The sequence below is a fragment of the Polistes canadensis genome, unplaced genomic scaffold, assembly GCF_001313835.1.
Source record: "Polistes canadensis isolate GaletaPanama2010 unplaced genomic scaffold, ASM131383v1 scaffold_5, whole genome shotgun sequence".
Taxonomy (NCBI): domain Eukaryota; kingdom Metazoa; phylum Arthropoda; class Insecta; order Hymenoptera; family Vespidae; genus Polistes; species Polistes canadensis.
The window spans coordinates 95,505-114,360 of NW_014569552.1; the positions used below are offsets into that span (position 1 = coordinate 95,505).

The following is an 18,856-nucleotide window of genomic DNA, read 5'->3' on the forward strand; positions in this document are numbered from 1 at the left end:
ATAAAGAAGGTTTCTTACTGTTTTTTATTTTAAATTATGCAAGAATAATTATTTACAATATAAGATACGTATACATTTTTAATGATAATCCATTCGTGTAAAAATATTTTTCCGTTTCAGATAAAAATAGAAATGTAGTGTCCTCCTTCTTCCCCACCCCACAACATACAACCCATTACTTCTTATCTATCATCAACTTCTAATTAGACCAAAGTATTTGCTAAAACGGTTTATATATATATATATTAACTCATAAAAAAGAACACGTTTAGTCGTGAGGCTAATCTTAAATAGTAACGATGACAAATTTATCTTTATTGCTGGTTTTCATTTTACAATTATGTCTCGTGAAATTGTCATTGACATTTGAATATTCACCAGTCGTACAAACTACCAAAGGACCGGTCAAAGGTCGCGTTTTTACTACTGTCAGAGAATCTAAAAGATATCATTCGTACAGAGGTATCCCTTACGGTAAACCACCAGTTGGTTATCTTAAATTCGTAGTAAGTTTATCGTGAAAAAAATAAACAAAAAGAAAAGAGAAAGAGAGAGAGAGAGAGAGAAAAGTGAGCTTTAAAATCGAACAAAAAAAAATTATTTTTAGGGACCTAAAGAACCAAATGCTTGGAAAGAAGTATTCGATGCTTCCAAGGAAGGTAACATTTGTCCTCAAATTGTGAATAACAAATTTTTGGGCAATGAGGATTGTCTTCAACTCAATGTCTATACTCCTCAGGTAATATTTGTTTATACTTCTTTTATTATTTGACACGTGACGTACGGGTTTTTATTTTTTTTTAATTAATTAAACTTTACAGCTCTTATTGATTAACGACAAAAATAAGTACATTAATTCTTTGAATAATATTTGTTTAAGTAATTTTGATCTCATTTATTGTCATTATTTTTTTTTTAAGCAATTCTCGTTCAATAAGATCGAAATAACGTTTTAAATTCTTACCCAATTCATCTTCCCTACGACACATTTATTAATAATTTTATTTTTGGACGTAATAAACAACTAATCGACTTTAAATATAATAATTACATAAGTTGCGTGCATGTGCAAATAAGAGCATGTGCGTGATCGGTCTATAATGCGTTAATAGGTCAAAACATTTTATACTATCTCAACGATATCTCAACGTTTAAAATAAAAAAGAAAAGAAATAATTGTTACGTGCTATTAACTCGATTACCAAACGATAGAAAGTTGATCTTTATGAATTGTTCGTGGTAAGCAAGGATTATACACTTCCGCCATAAACTTTCGCCATGCATTTATACGTTCTTGACGTAAATGAACTTGATTACTATTTTTTGTTTATTACTATTATACAACACGGCTTAGGATATTTTAATTTATAGAAATGACAATTTGAAATAAGATTATTATTATTATTATTATTATTATTTTTCACAATTTTTTCTTTACAGCTTCCTAAAAATGGAACGGAACCTAAAGCTGTTATATGCTGGATTTTTGGGGGTGCCTTCACTCATGGAGATAATTTGAAAGAATCTTACTCTCCTGATTATTTAATCGAAGAGGACGTCGTAGTCGTCTCTATTAATTACCGGTTGGGTGCTCTTGGTACGGTAATTAATTCATCGAGAAATTCAAATAGACAAATGAGTTGTTAATATATCAAATTGATTAATGTTAATTTGAGAATTTTAGTGCAATATTTATTATTGTTTTCAATCGATCGATATTTAACTTTTTTTTTACATTTGAAATAAATACATTTCTTTAATAATTGTGCTAGTAGTTATGACAGTAGATTAACATAAATATACGTAAAAAAACATTTTCGAAAATTTATTTTATAATATAACTAATTTTAATATGAAAAAATTTATTTGTTCGATTGTTTTCATTAATTGTTAATCCATTGTCATAATTATCGGCACAATTAGGTTTGAATTTTTTATATTAAATAAAAGCAAATTTGATGATCAATTAATAGTAAATTATGTAAAAATGTATATATCAATTTATGTTTATTTTTGTCTACTTTAAAGTTGAATTAATTGATTTAACATACGAGTTGCTTCTATGTAAATTAAAAAATTGATTTAGAAATATTAGATAGAAATTTGTATTACAAGTTTTTGACCATACGGTATAACGACTACGAATATTACACGTAACTGCGTTGAATCTCTCATTAATTTGATGAGAACGATCGATAAACAAGGCATTTGGCAAATGGCCAACTAACTCGACAAAATTTACGAACGAGAATTATTGGCAGAGTAAATATCTTCTCTTTGACGAAAAATATACTATGAATTACTTCAACGCAATATATTAGAAACATTAACTAATTATTACGATTTTTTTAAAAATCCAATGAATTAAGCAACAACAACGGTAAAACCAAAAAAAAAAACAAAGAAAAAGATTTAATCAATATTCAACTATAATAAAAATACTCTACTGTAAAATATTAGCATTATGACATCAAATTGCATCAGGCAAATTATTAACATTAACCAACTAAAATATAACGGATCGGAAATTAATAATCAAAAATAATAATACTAATATTTTAAACAGGATTCTTAGCATTGGGACATAAAAATGCGTCAGGCAACGCTGGTTTGAAAGATCAAAGTTTAGCCCTAAAATGGGTTCATGACAACATCCACAATTTTGGTGGTGATCCAAAAAAAGTGACATTGCTTGGTGTAAGTGCTGGTTCTGTCAGTGTTGGTTACCATATGCTTTCCGAACAATCAAAAGGTAATTAATCAAATTATCTTTCTATTACCACAAAATTATTTCTAATTCTCGTAAATAATTTTCTTTTTTTTAAATTGTATTTTTATTGACAGATCTGTTCCGTAGTACAATTTTAATGAGTGGAGTACCATTATGTTTCTTTGGATTTGATAGACCAGAGAAAGCCAGAAGTAAAGCTTTCCGTGTCGCACGGAAACTTGGATTCAAAGGTTCTAGCACAAAAAAATTACTTGAATTTTATTATCACGTAGATATTCAACGTATGACCGAAATGGTCAATAATTTGACAGTCGTAAGTGTTCATTTATTCGTAAAACAATAACAATATTTCCTATATATAAATAATCTTAAAAATTATGATTATTTTAGTTCAATATTCCATTGCAACCAGTTCTAGAAAATGCTAATTATGTTCCCGATCCATTCTTATCTAAGTGTTCATTGAAAAAATACACATCTGGTGATTTCAATCATGGGCCAGTTATGTTGGGTTTTACCAAAGACGAAACACTTGTATATTTGAATTGTTGGTAGTCTTGTTTATAATCTTATTCAAGGATCTAAACCTTTCGTTAGAGTATACTTTTATAGGGTCGTATGATACGACTCCTATATGGTTCGCTAGTAACGAAAGGATTCACAATCATATTTTTTATTAACATTATTAAATATTGTTATTTGTGAATGTTGAAATAGCAAAAGAAGGAAGAAAGGAAATTATTGATATTACTATGACATACGCTCAACAACTTCATTCTTTAAAACAAGTCAATCCTTTTTATTCATCCACGGCAGTTAGCGATAAGCCTAAAAAAGGAAAATTCACTCCTACGGCTTTAGAGGTAAATCTAATTAAATGATAAATAGTTATATTTATTTAAAATAATATTTATTTTAAATTACATACTTTCTAGTTTTCTTCGGACATCGGTTTTATAGCTCCGATAGATTACACCCAAAAATTATTGTCTAAATTCAACGATTCCGTTTATTACTATCAATATAAATTCGATTATAACAACTCTCTGCACAGAATATTTTACGGCGTCGATAAAAACGGTGAGCTATCTTATATATATATCTAAAACAAATTTTATTATTAAAGTATATATAATTTATTTATTGCGTATAAAAAGTGTCTGAGGGTGTTATAGACCAAAAGTAAATTTTTGTTAAAGTACAATTTATGGAAAAAGGTTTGAACATAGAAGGACTATTTTTTTCTGATAATCAGATAACTGGACAACAAATTTTTGTAAAAATATTTTAAATTTATTCATAAACTCTAACGTGCAATCATTATGATAGGCCATAACATACTCAGACACCTTATTTAGCTTTTTATTGCATGAATTAATGGATTTCACGTTTTAACGGTAACATACATATATATAATATTTTTTTAAATGAAACACTTAAATATCTCGTAAAGTATGATATTTTTGTATTAAAATAAAAAAGACAAGTTTACTCTAAAATTCTACTTGTTCGTTAAAAAATAAAGTACCGTCATAAAGATGAATTACCGTCCCATATAATTTTGTTATTCTATCAAAATTTATTTTTTCATTTAAAAACAAATGAAGATATTTATTTTTCTTGACTATCAAAAATTTCCCAAAGCTTATAGTATATCTCGAATTGTATTTTATTCTATATTAATCTTTTTAATCGAATATTCGTAGGTTCTGCGCATGGGGACGATGTTGCAATGATATTTTATTCGGATCAATTTAAAATAGATCCAAAGGCAAATAACTCGATAACGTTGTTACAAAAACGGATGACTCGCATGTGGACAAATTTGGCTAAATATGGGTCAGTATAACAAATAAATATTTATTATGTATATCTCTTTTCCTTACCCCAATCATTTATTAACAAATAATTTTCTTTTCATTGCTTTCATTTACTATTTCCCTTATATTAGATTTAAGCTTGTCAAACTTTTCCATTCGTGCAAATATTTTACGGTGCTGGATTTAAATTCTCTATCATTATCATAAACATACAAACTATGTGCGTAATATTCCTAAATTAGTTTGGAATTAATTTCATTAAATGTCTAAAAATGTTATACTTTTCCTGAAATTTTGTTGACTCCATATAAGGTCGTTAATTACATTTTGAAAAACCTTGCCAAATATTAACATTATTCTCAATTTTGTGAATAAATAAATAAATATAATAATATTAATAATAATATCTTTATATTCAGGTTCACAGATAAGAATAAGTTTTTCTATAGATAATTATTAAAATAAATTTACAGAAATCCAACTCCAAATGGGACCAAAGATAATTTATTGAACATCGTTTGGCCAGATTCGAGAAGTTCCGGTAAGATGTTGTGGTTAGACGAACAATTGGAAATACATGATCGATACCAGGATCCACTAGTCGATATAGTTGAAAATGGTATTAAACATTTCGGTAGTCACCCTTTCGGATGTGAGTTAAAATATACCAAGAAAACGGATTAAGTGGTCTCATACAAATAATTAATGAAATTGTTCTTTGGGTTTTATTCAAAGTATAATTGAATATGGGATACTTTGTATTATAATGGTCTATTGAATTAAAATATTTTGTTGTTATATTTGAGTAATAATTTGAATTATCGATTCAAGTAATTCAATTAATTAATTGTACAATATTAAAAAAATGTAAAATAATAAATTCGTTGAAAATTTACGTAGATCATTTAAGAAAATGAAGTTATATGCCAATAGTATGTTCCATTACAAACGTGGCGCTATTAATTTTGATTAATTACCAATGCGATCAATACATCAATTACGAAATTAAATACAGCACAGTCCATCTAATATCGTATTCAATACCTTCGCAGCATGTTATCGAATTAGTCAATGACACGAAATTCAAATTGTTTGATTTACGAAATATTATTATCATAAAAATATTTATCACCGAAGAGATAAAAATGGGAATAAAAAAGAGAAAGAAATAAGAAATAGTATATTTGATACAATACATCTTAATTTTTATATCAAAGTAAAATAAGATAAAATGTATTTGTTAAAGACAAACAAAGTCATATTCGAAGGTGATCCTGATAAGTCTTTTCTTACTTTTTAAAAGAAATGTAAATGATTAAGTAGCTTCATTTAAATATCATTTCGAAAAATTACAAATTATATTTTTATATATCTAAGAAACGTCGAATTAATTTATTAATAATTGTTAGTAATGTTCATTAATATTACAGTTATATACTCAGATTAATAATTCGTGAAATATGACAAAGCATCGGATGTGATAAACTATACGAACAATTACACCATAACGGAAGATTGAAAAAAAGAATTTCACGGGATTATATTCAAAATTTAAATTGAGCCGAAAAAAATAATTCCAGAGACACAAATTAAAACAAAAGAAAATAATCTAAACGATCGTTAACGATATAATTAGTATAATATAACAAATTAAAAAATAAAATAACGTGAAATAAAGTAACAAAATTACGGACCTACGGTAACCCCAAAATTACCTTTGGAAAACCTTTATATATCTGCATTTAATATAAAACAAAATAATCTATTTGATTTGAGTAAATTAACTTCTAAACTTAATGAACAACGTCCAAGTTTTTTTCAAAGATGAACTTGGCATAGAAAAACAGTAATAAGAACAACACCCTAGAGAGTAACCTTTCACGAAAATTACCGAACATAGTTAAGTGAGTGAACGTTCGAAGTATAGGAACGCAGCAGAAGACCTTCTCGTTCGCCATTCTACGTTCCACGAGGCAATCATAGTGTGTTCACTCACTCAGTATAGTAATCGAGTAACGCGCGATCGGTCAACACCGCTTTCATTCTTCTAATACACGAAGCAATTATTACTACTCTCGTATTTTACATTTATCTTTTTCCTTTTTTTTTTTTTTTTTTTTTTGTTTCTAACAACATTTGTTAAAGCATTACAGTAATTCTTAGGGCTCACATTAAGCTGAATTAATCGACCGTATGAATCGTAGATCTTCCTTTAGGATACTTCGACCTCATCTTCATCCTCATTCTCATCCTCATACTTCATCGAGGAAGAACCGTGACGATATTTCTTCGGAGAAGATAACACCAAAGAAAGGTTTGTTCTTAACATTAGTTTCCCTTGTCTGATTGCAAGATATTTCATTCATTCATTTTTTTCTCTCTCTCTTTCTTTCATGCTTCTTTTTTATTCCTTTTTCTTTTTCTTTTATGTCTATATGACAGAAGAGACATAACTCTTTGATATCGACAGATGTAGGTAACATAAATTTTAACGATAGTATTTTATTCTGTGTTTGTGTGTTATTATGATTAAATATATGTTTAACGTAAATTATAAGATCCAAATTTTACGTTATTAATAAAATTACATGTGTTTTTATTTTTTTTTTTTTCAACCTTTTATTGTTACAATTAGTTCATTAAGAAAAATTAATCTAATGTGTATGAATAAAAATTCATAAATATGTGTGCACGCGTGTAGTGAAACAAAAAATATATACAGGGTCCTCCTTCGCCTAACTCGACCACTTAAAATATCTCGTTTATAATATAATAAATGTTGTTCTCTTGTATATGAAAAGATTTTTTGCCTTTATGAGTGTTTTACACGTTGATTTGTATTTGTTTTTTTTTTCATTTACCGGTCCTCCGAGCACGTACTGAAATATTTCTTACAAACATTTCATAATTTTCTCGATAAGGGTTACTCTTGATGGTCAACATGTTCGTTTTTTTATAGACTATAAGAATATTCTAGTATAAATATATAGTTGCATTTAAAAATGATATCTCGAAAAAAATAATTCGGCCTTTCACTATATATCGGCGCCTTTGAATAGAATATTTTTTTTCTCTGACATTTTTTTCTATCGTATGAAATAAAGGAGATATTTTAGGTGATCGAGTTAGGCGCGAAAGAACCTAATTCATCTTGGAATTTGTTCCTCGTGTCGTTTTAATTAGAATAAAATCATCGTATCTTCGTAATATTCAAACAAATTTTCTCCTACGACAAATTCTAAACAAATTTTTCAGGGAGAAACAAATTCGTTAGAAATTTATTCCTTTTTCTTTTTTTTTATCAAATGACAAAAAAATTCTTTTGTCATAAAATTATTTCGTACTTTTGTTCATTCTTATAAATACATAAAAATAAATATTTTGATTACTGACGTAACACGATTGTTATTTTTAAACAATTTTGAAAATCGAAAAAATTTAGTCGCATTTTTGCATATTTTTTTATTCTTCAAATTAGAACAAGAAGATTTTAAGCAGATAAAACAAAAGGTGTGAGAATTGGAAGATATATATAAATAAGTCAATAAATAATAATAAAAAGAGATTAATTTGTTGGAATTAGTTATTCGGCGAGTTGAAAAAGCTCTAACGAGATCTTGTGGCGTGTGTTGCTATGATAATTTGATCGAGGAGCCGAGTTTGCATTGCTGTCTGGACCACAACAGACTATCTCAAATCAACAACTTACAAGTGTCTCTTTTTCTCGCTGCCATGTAATCCAAGATAAAATATTACATTATTAAAACTTTTATATTATGTTCCCATATCTTCATATTACGTAATAAATATTATTAAACAATTATTATCATCAACTACTTAAAGTCTCCTTGTATTTTTTTTTTACTCTTCCTTTTTACGGGTTTAAATATCACTTCTCTAAAAAACACAATTTATTATCAAACTTATTTTAATACTACCAAAGAAAAATACATGGTTTTTGTTTGACTAGGCCGTTGACCATATTATCAGTTAAATTCAAGAAATGAAAAAACGATTATAAATAAATTAGTCTATCACAGAAAGTTTCGTCAAATGCGTTTTAATATAAATTCTTAAATACGCGTGTACGTGTTTAAAAATAAATATATATATGTAATTATAAAAATATATTGTGCACATAAAAATATTCAAAAATATTTAATATTCTTTATTACTCTGATTTTTACGAGTCCGAGAAAGGATCCGTTCCCTTTACAAACAATTATCAAATCCTCCTATCTTTCCGAATTAATACACAGCTTACAACTAACACAACATACAACATAAATTTAATATAAGTATATTTAATATATTTTAATATAATTACTTTAATTAATCCAACTATTATATACATTATATAAATACAATGCAACATCGAATAATATTTATCATTGTATATATATTTTTATTATATATTATAATAATATAGTTTTCCAGTTAATTAAAATAATATTACAATTAATATATAAAAATTCACAAGACTGGCATTCAATTCGTCTGAAAACAACTTGCGAAAAAAATACACTCTAATGAAGACGTTACAAATCTAAAATTTATCTCGCTGTATTCTCATTATCTCATTGTCAGTTGTAAATATATGTGTGAGTGTATATCATGAGACTGCTGTGACAAGACACGACTATGTTAATATTTGTATATCTCTTGTTGTCGACAGTGCTGCTTTCGTTCTCTAAAAGAATTTATTCATTTTTGTTTTTCGATGTTAGTTTTCGGTTGTCTTTCAAATCGTTTAACTATTTCGAGAACATTTTTATTAAAAAAAAAAAAAAGAGAAAAAATCGAACAGTGAATAAGTGCGTTTTAAAAGTGTTTTAAAGTGTAAGAAACAATTTATTTATATATTTTTGTCTATAAATTATTCAACAAACCTTTGTCTAAATTAACATACGGAAGTTCTTATTCCTTGTTTATCGTTGTATATTAAAAGATATTTTTTCTAGGATAATAGAATTTGAGAAAAACAATCAAAGAAAGTTAGAAAATAAATTAAATAATTGTATTCATATATTAGCATAAATTAACATTTTTGTTTAACAATTACAAACAAATTTTTGTAAATCGTTTATAAAAAAAAAAAAATAAAATAATTCGAGAAAGAACGATAAAACAAATTATAAAATAAATATAATTACCATATTTATATATATAAAATAAATTAAATTTTGGTAAAATAATTCTTGAAAATAAATGAAACATAAAATCTTATGAATAATGAATAAAAGAAAGATAAGAAAAATGAAAAAATACAAAATTAGGTCAATTCGACTAATTAACCGTCGATAAGTGAACATTTTGTTTACATACGAAAATGAACGACTATTTAATTATATCATTTCATTTAAAATTCCTATTGTGTAAATACGCACATACACATTTACATTCTGGTGAAGTATCATTACATAATCATGTGTATTGTATAAAGCATTAGGACTCCTTGTTAACTAAATCATTGGTGGTGACAGTTAAACGTCAATGGTTCTAGATAATATGTTCCATTTATTTGCTGTTTTAATCTTTCCTTATTAGCTCCACAAAGCAGTAATCTCTCATTTTTTGCTACCGGCTTTAACCGAGTAGCAAGTTAAAGCTTAAAAAACAATAAAAAAAAGAAAGATAAGAAATCAGAACATAAAAGAGAAGAAAAAGAAAAAAAAATCCACTGTCCATGTCTCCGAAACGATTATTCCTGCTCTTTTCATTGATCAATCTTATCTCATTTATTCTAACATTTTCGAAAGAATTTAATATAAATATCTGCTTATAGATAACGCGAGAGAACTATATTATCATTTTATTGAAATTTTATTCTTTCGGAAGAACAAGAAACGATTCATAACTGTATTCGAATTTTGTTATTAATAAAAAATCTCATTTTCAACGTATATGTTTCTTCATAAAAAAGAAATTTATTTAAAATTATGATTGAATATAATGAACAAAATTTTGCCAAAATTATCGTTTATTCCAATTTAATATATATTGTTGTTATAACTTACGCTATGCATGTAAAAATATTCAATCTTCTTTTATACTGAAAACACGGTTTAGAAATAAAATGATGCAAAAATTGCTAAAATCATTTAATATATATATAACACCGTTTTCATATAAAAACAAACCAAAAAATTTTATAAACTTGAATAGCTCTCGTCTAACACGAATTTTTTATCATTAATTTAAATCCCAATACTTTAAAATTTCATTTTTACACGGATTCTATACAACACGGGTAAGGATTAATCCGTTTCGTACAGAAAATTAAATTTTTTTTTAACTACACACACACAATTACATACAATAGATAAAAAAATATTTTCAATATTAGAAATCATTTGAAATGAATTTGTTTTGTATTGTTCTTTTCTTTCTCTTTGTTTGTTTCATTTGTATTCTTTCGTTCTGCTATTAATAATCCACCCTTGAAAATCAACCGGGTCTTTCGTGGCTTTTAGCAAGAGCCAAGTCATTAACGCCTGCCAAGGTGTGTATCAACGAAACAAAGCGGTCTGGCTCGCACAACATCGCTCACGAAAAACGAGTCTTTTCTTTCGAAACAACACGTCCCTAACTATCATCGTAATACTAAAAAGAAAACAGGGCCAATATTTCTGCCATCTACTTTCGAACAAACATTCTTTATACGCTCGAACCATTATTAGCCTACATTGTCTCAACAATAAATTCTTTCCTTTCTACCTTTTTTTTTTTCTCTCTCTCTCTCAAAAGTATTTTCCTTGAAAAATTTGTACCAAAAAAAAAAAAAAAAAAAAAAAAAAAAAAATATAAGATTTTAATTACATCGCGTTGTATAATATAAAATTATCATATAATTTTATTAAATTTTAATTAATTATAAGATAGATTTTATTATACAACGAACGATGTTCTAAGCAAACAAATTTCTCTCTCATTTATTTTTTTTTATTCATTCATTATGAAATCGTTCATTTTTATGAAGAATATGATTTAGCGAGTATCATTTATTATTAAGAATAATTTTTTTTTTCGTTTTTATCTATTTTCTTTTTTTGCAGTTCGTTCAAAAATCAAATATGGCAATGTTAACATCGGAAATGACGGTAATAAGGCCGATCTATCGTCAAGACGAACTGCATCGGGTGTGCAAGTATGCGGAACCAAAGAGAAATCGTAAGTTGAGTCAGTAACATTACATTAGATTGAATATTATTAGTTTTTGTTTTTTAATAAATCAACTTATAGATTTCATCTCCGCGAAAGCGAAACGAATCCTTGAAATGATCTTTCATTTCTTTTTTTTTTTTTTATTAAAATTTTCTTTTCGATTAATCATTAAGATTTTATTTCGATATAGTTTCCGAGCAAATTTCCAAAAGATGGAGGAATACTAGTCCATGGAAAATGTTGAAAAAATCAGTACCATTGATAGATTGGTTGCCGAAATATAATTGGAGGAGTAATATTCTTGGTGACATCGTTGCTGGTATTACTGTCGCTGTTATGCACATACCTCAAGGTATAATTATTGTCAATAATTTGTATCTTTTAATTGACTTTTTTCTTTTTCTTATTTTTATTATAAATGTTCATTTACATTTGAACATTTTATCTACGATTTTTTAAAATGAAAAAATTCTGATTTGGTTGCATTGTGGATATAAATTTCAATTAATATTTATTATTTTTTAAATGTCAAATATGCATTTATAATATAATCTTTAGTGTAATTAAATTAATTTTGATTAAAAGTGATTCATTATTATTATTAAGTAATACAATTATTATACAGGAATGGCGTATGCAATATTGGGCAATGTACCATCTATAGTTGGCATTTACATGGCTTTCTTTCCAGTTCTAATATATTTTTTATTCGGTACATCCAGACACAACTCAATGGGTAATTTGTTTGTTTTTTTATTGCATAAAACCATAAAATAAACCTTATTTGATTTTATTATAATTTCTCTATATCCTAATTTTAGGTACATTCGCAGTAATTTGCATGATGACCGGAAAAGTGGTCGTGACGTATAGTTCAGTGGAAAATTCTATGAACAATAGTACACAAATCGATGGAGGGAACATAATAGGATCGAATATGATCAATCATGAGTATACCCCAATACAAGTGGCAACTGTTGTAACTTTCGTCGTTGGTCTAATGCAGGTGACGTTGTTGTTAAAATTCAGATTAATCATTGATTGATTCGATATTTAACGTGTAACTCAAGATATCTGGTCTAGTTAGGAATGTACGTATTACGATTGGGTGTTATATCTTCGTTCTTGGCTGATAGCCTAATAAGTGGCTTTACAACAGCTGCTGGTTTACATGTTTTCACGTCACAAGTGAAGGATCTTCTTGGTTTAACTTTAATACCACGGAGAGGTATATTTAAACTAATACTCGTGAGTACAAATTCATCGGAATTTACAGAATGTCTTGTAATTGGTGATACAAGCAAGTAATAGATAATTCTACGTGAAAAATTAAGTTGGAAATGTAGAATCAAATTTGTTTATATAAAGCTTTGTTATTGAGAAAAAGAAATTCTCCAATTTGTTTTTGACCACTCGCTTGACCCATCAATAACATCAAATATAAATACAAGACTTCCTATATTTATCTCTCTCATATTTAAATCAAATTTAATATTTTATTTTCTTCTTTTCAGACATATTTTGATATTTTTAATAATATTGATAAAGTCAATCTGGCTGCTTTGAGTTTGTCAGCCATAACGATTGTTATTTTAATATTTAATAATCAATTCTTGAAAGTAAGTATTATGGATAATGTTCATTTATTACTCTTAAATTTTTAGTTTCTTTTTTAATCTATATGAATTTTATTTATAATATTGATAAGTACCCGCTATCTTAATCGATACAGTTTTCTATTTTGATATCCACAGAACTGTGATAATTATAAAGTACTAAATAATATATGATTGTCAAGTATATATTTCAAACAATGCTATTTATATAAATAGAACATAAGATATCAAAAAAAACTCTATTAAAAATCACATCAACAACCATGCACGTGTGTCATAAAAGACCTTGTCAGAAAAAATGATATAATGTGTTGATATTATGATAAATGACAATCATCTCCAATTTATCAACATTTTGAATAAAATTCATGTAAATTATTACTCATCAAAATGAACATTGCTACTATTTACATGATAAGAGTATTTATTTAAAAAATAATGATCATATTCTTTAGCCAAGATTTGCTAGGATAAGTCCATTTCCAATACCAATAGAAATGTTAGCAGTAGTCGGTGGTACTTTAATATCAATGTACATGAATTTGACAGAAGAATACAATATTAAAATAGTCGGTGATATACCAGTGGGGTAAATATACTTAATTAATTTGTTATTATAATTTAAATTAAATATATCAAACTTTAGAAAATGTAATACTTAATCTTTATACAGTTTAGACTTAATTCTGATTACAATCAAATATATGTCAGCTATAGAAAAATCTTATTAAACATTAGTTCAATCTTTATAATTTTTAGATAACTTTAATAAACCTTTGAAATATCTTATGTTTATATTTAATTCTTATAAATTGCACATAATTTTAATTGATACAAAATATGTCAAACTTAACAACATCATATACTGATATTTAATCATTATAAATTTCAGATTACCAACGCCATCGTTACCTCCGCTTTCTCTAGTACCAAACGTTCTGCTTGATAGCTTCATAATTACTTTGGTTTCCTATACTATATCTATGTCAATGGCTTTAATCTTTGCGCAAAAGGTTGGTTACGAAGTAGATGCCAATCAAGAATTAGTTGCCCAGGCAAGTTCAATTATGTCTTTCAACATCACTTCAAGGTTTTTACTATAAAACAATAAAAAGTTAACTAAATAGAACTCTGACACATACTTGGTATTATTTTTCTAGGGTCTTGGAAATCTTTTTGGATCGTTTTTCTCATGTATGCCATTCACTGCCTCATTATCGAGATCATTGATCCAAGAAACTGTTGGTGGACGTACTCAGTTAGCCAGTTTGATTTCTTGTGGAATTTTGGTCAGCGTTTTACTATGGATTGGACCATTCTTCGAACCACTTCCACGAGTAATTTCCAATGAATTTTTCATTAATTTACAATAAAAGATAAACACGTGATTCGCAAATTATATATTTCATTAATTTTAGACTATTGATTATTACAAATTTTTAGAATCATACAATTGAAAACTCGAAATTTATTTATGAAATTATTTTATTGAAAAAAACAATTCTCAAAAATAATTTCCTACGATGCTTCTCGTTTCAATGTAATATGCATTATATGAACATTATTTCTTTAGTGTATTCTAGCCAGTATAATCGTCGTGGCTCTCCAAGGTATGCTGATAAAAATAACAGATTTTCTAAAGTTTTGGAAATTGGATAAAACAGATGCCAGTATCTGGGCTATCACATTTCTCACAGTTATTTTGTTGGACGTTGAATATGGCCTGATCGTTGGTTTATTTGTATGTCTTACAAAATTAATCATTATTGCTACTCAACCCTATGCATGTTTACTTGCATTGGCACCTGGTACTGAACTTTATTTGGACTCTCAAAGATACAAAGGAGTATGACAATTTTCTTTTACATCTTTTTTTTTATTTGTTATTAATCCAATCATGATAAATAAATAAATTATTTTAGACCATCGAGATTGCAGGAATTAAAATATTTCATTACTCGGGAAGTTTAAACTTTGCATCTAAACAACATTTTTGTGAGACAGTTTACAAACTTACCGAAGTGACACCGAGAAAAGAATTGATGAAGAGAAATTCTAAAAAAGGCACAGAAGATGACAGAACAGATGAGGTATACTTGTAAATCAATTTTTGAAGTGAAACTTTTTAGGCGACGGTAACCACATAATTTTGTTAAACGACATCAAAAGAAACGGAATATAATGATAGAAAAAGAGAAATAGGAAATAAGATAGAATCCACAATGTTCAACATACTTTAAATGATTGTTAATTAAACGAAAGAAATGTATATTGTAGTCTAAAAGCACTGAGTATAAATTTGACGAACCTTCCACTTCGAAATCCCTCATTAGATTGATTCGTTGTCCTCTATGAAAGTTAATTAAAATACTAGTTGTTTATATGACTTTAGGAAATATAAATTTTATTTACTAGGCATATATTGTATTTGTATATTTATGTAATCTTCGCTCGGAAACTCATATAAATAATAATCATTAAAAGAACTTTCATAGAGGACAACGAACTAGTCTAACGGTGGATTTCGAGGATGACGGTTCATCAATCTTATACTCCTTACTTCTAAATAACAATATACATTTCCTACGATTAATTATCAATTAATTAATGTATATTGCACACTCTAACGTACTGTACCAATATCTTGGATTGTTTAAACAAACAATACACTTCTATTAACGTCCCTGTTCAGTACTGACTTTGAACTGAAAATTTTTCATCTTAAAAAATGTCAGATCGAAATTATTTAATATTTGAAGCATATTATGAGATATATCATTTTTAAATGTACTTTGTATTATATTATTTTTACTTTAATGGGTTTTAAACTAATTCTGATACTAAACAACATTTAAATAACAGTAAAAACAAAGGATAATAAGATCGTTTGACAAGAAAAAACCGGGTATTCTTTTTGTTATATCAAAGTGTACGATTTTAAGAGACACTCATTGTATATATTAACCCATTTAATTTTTTCCACATTATAGTACAAGTTTCACTTCTATCGTATGTAAAGGCCGCGCACATTCTTTTTTCTCAACCAATTTGATAATATATCATCGCAAAATATATTATATAAAAATGATTATATTTTTTATTTTTTAGATAAAATTCTCAAATTTCTATTACGCCGAACAATCTTCGTGTTCTTCGCAACAACTTTACACTAGTAGGAATACATTGAATCATCATTATGGCAGCACAACGATCAAAGAAACCGTAATTTCTTTATTCAATTATATTTTTTATTTTTTTAAAAATACATTTGCCATACTTATTTCATTTAAAAATGTATTGCTATCTAATTACTTTCAATTATTTTAATTTATTACAAAATATATCTTTGAGAGATTAATTATATTTATTATTATACATTTTCACAGATACAAACTCTGATATTGGATTTTTCGGCAGTGGTATACATCGATCCTGCTGGTGTAAAAATTGTAAAAAATTTAATTAACGAATACAATGAAATAGATGTTTCCGTTTATATTACTGGATCTTGCGGACCCGTTTACGAAATGATGACTAAATGTAATTTATTAGAATCCAATAATCATACCTTTGGATTATTTCCTACGATCTCCGATGCTGTACATTTTGCACAACATCAAAATAATATTATGACAATATCAACGTAAAATAATAATCTTTAGGATGAAAATTATACAAATATAAATATTTATAAATAACAATTAGAAACAACAAATGTAGGCTAACATTTTTCTTAATAATATATTCGTGTTATTTTATTAAACAAGGAGCAGTATTATTTTATAACAATTTATAAATATTCTTCTTTCATGTCTTACCAGATTTATTATCAGATTATATACTTTTTTTTTTTCATATGTTATTATATATGATAAATATTTAATAAGACTAATTAAAAACGCCTAAAAGTATGCAATCATTTATACGTCGATTTATGTGTTTAGTATTCTTTTAAATGACAAAATCAACTTTAAATATATCCACTGCAAGTATACCAACTTTACTTTCATTTTTTTCCAAGTGTACTTGCGCCTTGAATTTATGGTTGTGCATGTGTATAACATATCTCCCACTCATGACGTCGCCATTTCATAATTATTCAAAGTGTAATAATTATTTTCAATTAATTAACGATAAATAAAAAATATTTGATAAAATAAAGTTGAGCAAATAGTAAGAAAATAAGAACACTTATTCATTTTTTTCTGCTATTGCAAACTTCGTTGCTTTGCTTAAAAATAGGAAAAAAACATTTTTGCATTTTCAATTATTAATAACTAATTAAATAATTATTTAATAAAGTCAGCAATTATAGATTTTGATTGAGCAAATAGTGTGCAATTAAGGGTACTTATTCATTTTTTTCTGCTGTTAAGGTTCCTTACCAGCGTTCCTACGGTTTTTAAATGCATATATGGTAGTAGCGGTATAGTTAAAGAATCTTCTTATAGATGACACTGTTCAAAACATATGGAGCAAATCACATCACAGAGTTTAGTATTTGGGGTTATACAAATTGTGCCACGTCTGAAATATTTATTTATTTAACAAAATGAGTTCTTGGTTGCAGTATATAAGGTCTATACCTACGCATATGGTAGGTCATAAAGATGATTTTATTAAAATTCATACAAATTCTAGCTCGTCGTTAGAGAATTATCAATTTTTGAAATTCATAACATATTTAGAGGTTATGCATTTCCATACGTCAATGACATGATACAATTTTAAAGTTTTATACATTAAACATTATTGATAAATCAAAAAAATATTTACATATTGACTTATATATTAACGTAAGAAAATATATATTAAATATGTTGTCATGTAAGTTTTATTTTTGATTAAGTATTTGTCATTACAGGACTATGATGGCCAAGGTAGAGCGGAGAAACTTTCAAGAGTCATCATAACTCTCTTTGGAGTTAGTAACTACTTTTATGATAATTTATTATTACAATTTGTTAATATAGCTTAAAAAAACTGTGATAAAATCTTGTATACAGGTCGTTGGTCTCATATGGGGATACGTCATTCAACAATTTTCTCAAACAATTTATATCCTCGGTGCAGGTTTTGTTATGGCTGCTTTAGTCACAGTACCACCATGGCCCATGTATCGTCGTAAACCATTAGATTGGCAGAAACCACAAGCCGAAGTTAACACAAAGTTAAAAAAGAAAAAGTAAATTATATAGATATAATTTTCCAAACACACTGATAATGTGATCCAAGTTCTTGTTTGACCAAGTGCGAAGGTTAAAGAGACTGACATTAATACGGTTAATATAATGTTTTATAATCTATAAATGCGAGACTTTAAAGAAACAACATTCCGCAGCATTTAATAACCAATGATGTAATACAAAGTTCGTCGTTCAAATCGTTTTGACATATTTATCCGTAAACAGTGTAATAGCCATTTCTAAAAAAAAATGACACGATACACTAGAAAAATTTATTGGAATATATACAAAATGTGATAATATTATTCAAATAAGAATATAAAAAGTATTCAAGAAATA

At 27.0% G+C, this 18,856-nt stretch overlaps 3 protein-coding genes across 3 annotated transcripts; all 3 read left to right on the plus strand.

Moving 5' to 3' along the window:
• The first annotated feature begins 94 nt into the window (after positions 1–94).
• On the plus strand, positions 95–5,433 carry LOC106788685 (acetylcholinesterase-like). Its single transcript, XM_014752171.1, has 10 exons — positions 95–506; positions 608–739; positions 1,441–1,597; positions 2,567–2,752; positions 2,845–3,044; positions 3,122–3,278; positions 3,449–3,594; positions 3,667–3,811; positions 4,438–4,570; positions 5,025–5,433. Exons 1-10 carry the CDS (start codon positions 300–302, stop codon positions 5,233–5,235), a joined length of 1,674 nt encoding a protein of 557 aa, XP_014607657.1. The 5' UTR covers positions 95–299; the 3' UTR covers positions 5,236–5,433.
• A 1,259-nt stretch (positions 5,434–6,692) lies between these two features.
• On the plus strand, positions 6,693–16,982 carry LOC106787926 (solute carrier family 26 member 10-like). Its single transcript, XM_014750709.1, has 13 exons — positions 6,693–6,865; positions 11,607–11,721; positions 11,906–12,067; positions 12,341–12,451; positions 12,537–12,721; positions 12,799–12,963; positions 13,230–13,334; positions 13,787–13,920; positions 14,224–14,386; positions 14,492–14,668; positions 14,905–15,177; positions 15,254–15,421; positions 16,718–16,982. The coding sequence occupies exons 2-13, from the start codon at positions 11,625–11,627 to the stop codon at positions 16,976–16,978; spliced, it is 2,001 nt and encodes a 666-aa protein (XP_014606195.1). The 5' UTR covers positions 6,693–6,865; positions 11,607–11,624; the 3' UTR covers positions 16,979–16,982.
• Positions 16,983–17,768: 786 nt separating this feature from the next.
• On the plus strand, positions 17,769–18,856 carry LOC106788693 (signal peptidase complex subunit 1). The gene is made up of 3 exons (XM_014752181.1): positions 17,769–17,928; positions 18,196–18,255; positions 18,338–18,856. Exons 1-3 carry the CDS (start codon positions 17,884–17,886, stop codon positions 18,518–18,520), a joined length of 288 nt encoding a protein of 95 aa, XP_014607667.1. The 5' UTR covers positions 17,769–17,883; the 3' UTR covers positions 18,521–18,856.

Excerpts from the sequence above, each read along its gene's own strand:
- LOC106788685 (XM_014752171.1), top strand. The coding sequence starts at position 300 with ATGACAAATTTATCTTTATTGCTGGTTTTCATTTTACAATTATGTCTC. Across the intron at positions 740-1,440 it reads TCAATGTCTATACTCCTCAG|CTTCCTAAAAATGGAACGGA; the intron begins GTAATATTTGTT and ends TTTTCTTTACAG. Across the intron at positions 3,279-3,448 it reads AACACTTGTATATTTGAATT|CAAAAGAAGGAAGAAAGGAA; the intron begins GTTGGTAGTCTT and ends ATGTTGAAATAG.
- LOC106787926 (XM_014750709.1), top strand. The coding sequence starts at position 11,625 with ATGGCAATGTTAACATCGGAAATGACGGTAATAAGGCCGATCTATCGT. Across the intron at positions 11,722-11,905 it reads TGCGGAACCAAAGAGAAATC|TTTCCGAGCAAATTTCCAAA; the intron begins GTAAGTTGAGTC and ends ATTTCGATATAG. Across the intron at positions 15,422-16,717 it reads AAGATGACAGAACAGATGAG|ATACAAACTCTGATATTGGA; the intron begins GTATACTTGTAA and ends ACATTTTCACAG.
- LOC106788693 (XM_014752181.1), top strand. The coding sequence starts at position 17,884 with ATGAGTTCTTGGTTGCAGTATATAAGGTCTATACCTACGCATATG. Across the intron at positions 17,929-18,195 it reads GGTCTATACCTACGCATATG|GACTATGATGGCCAAGGTAG; the intron begins GTAGGTCATAAA and ends TTGTCATTACAG. Across the intron at positions 18,256-18,337 it reads TCATCATAACTCTCTTTGGA|GTCGTTGGTCTCATATGGGG; the intron begins GTTAGTAACTAC and ends TCTTGTATACAG.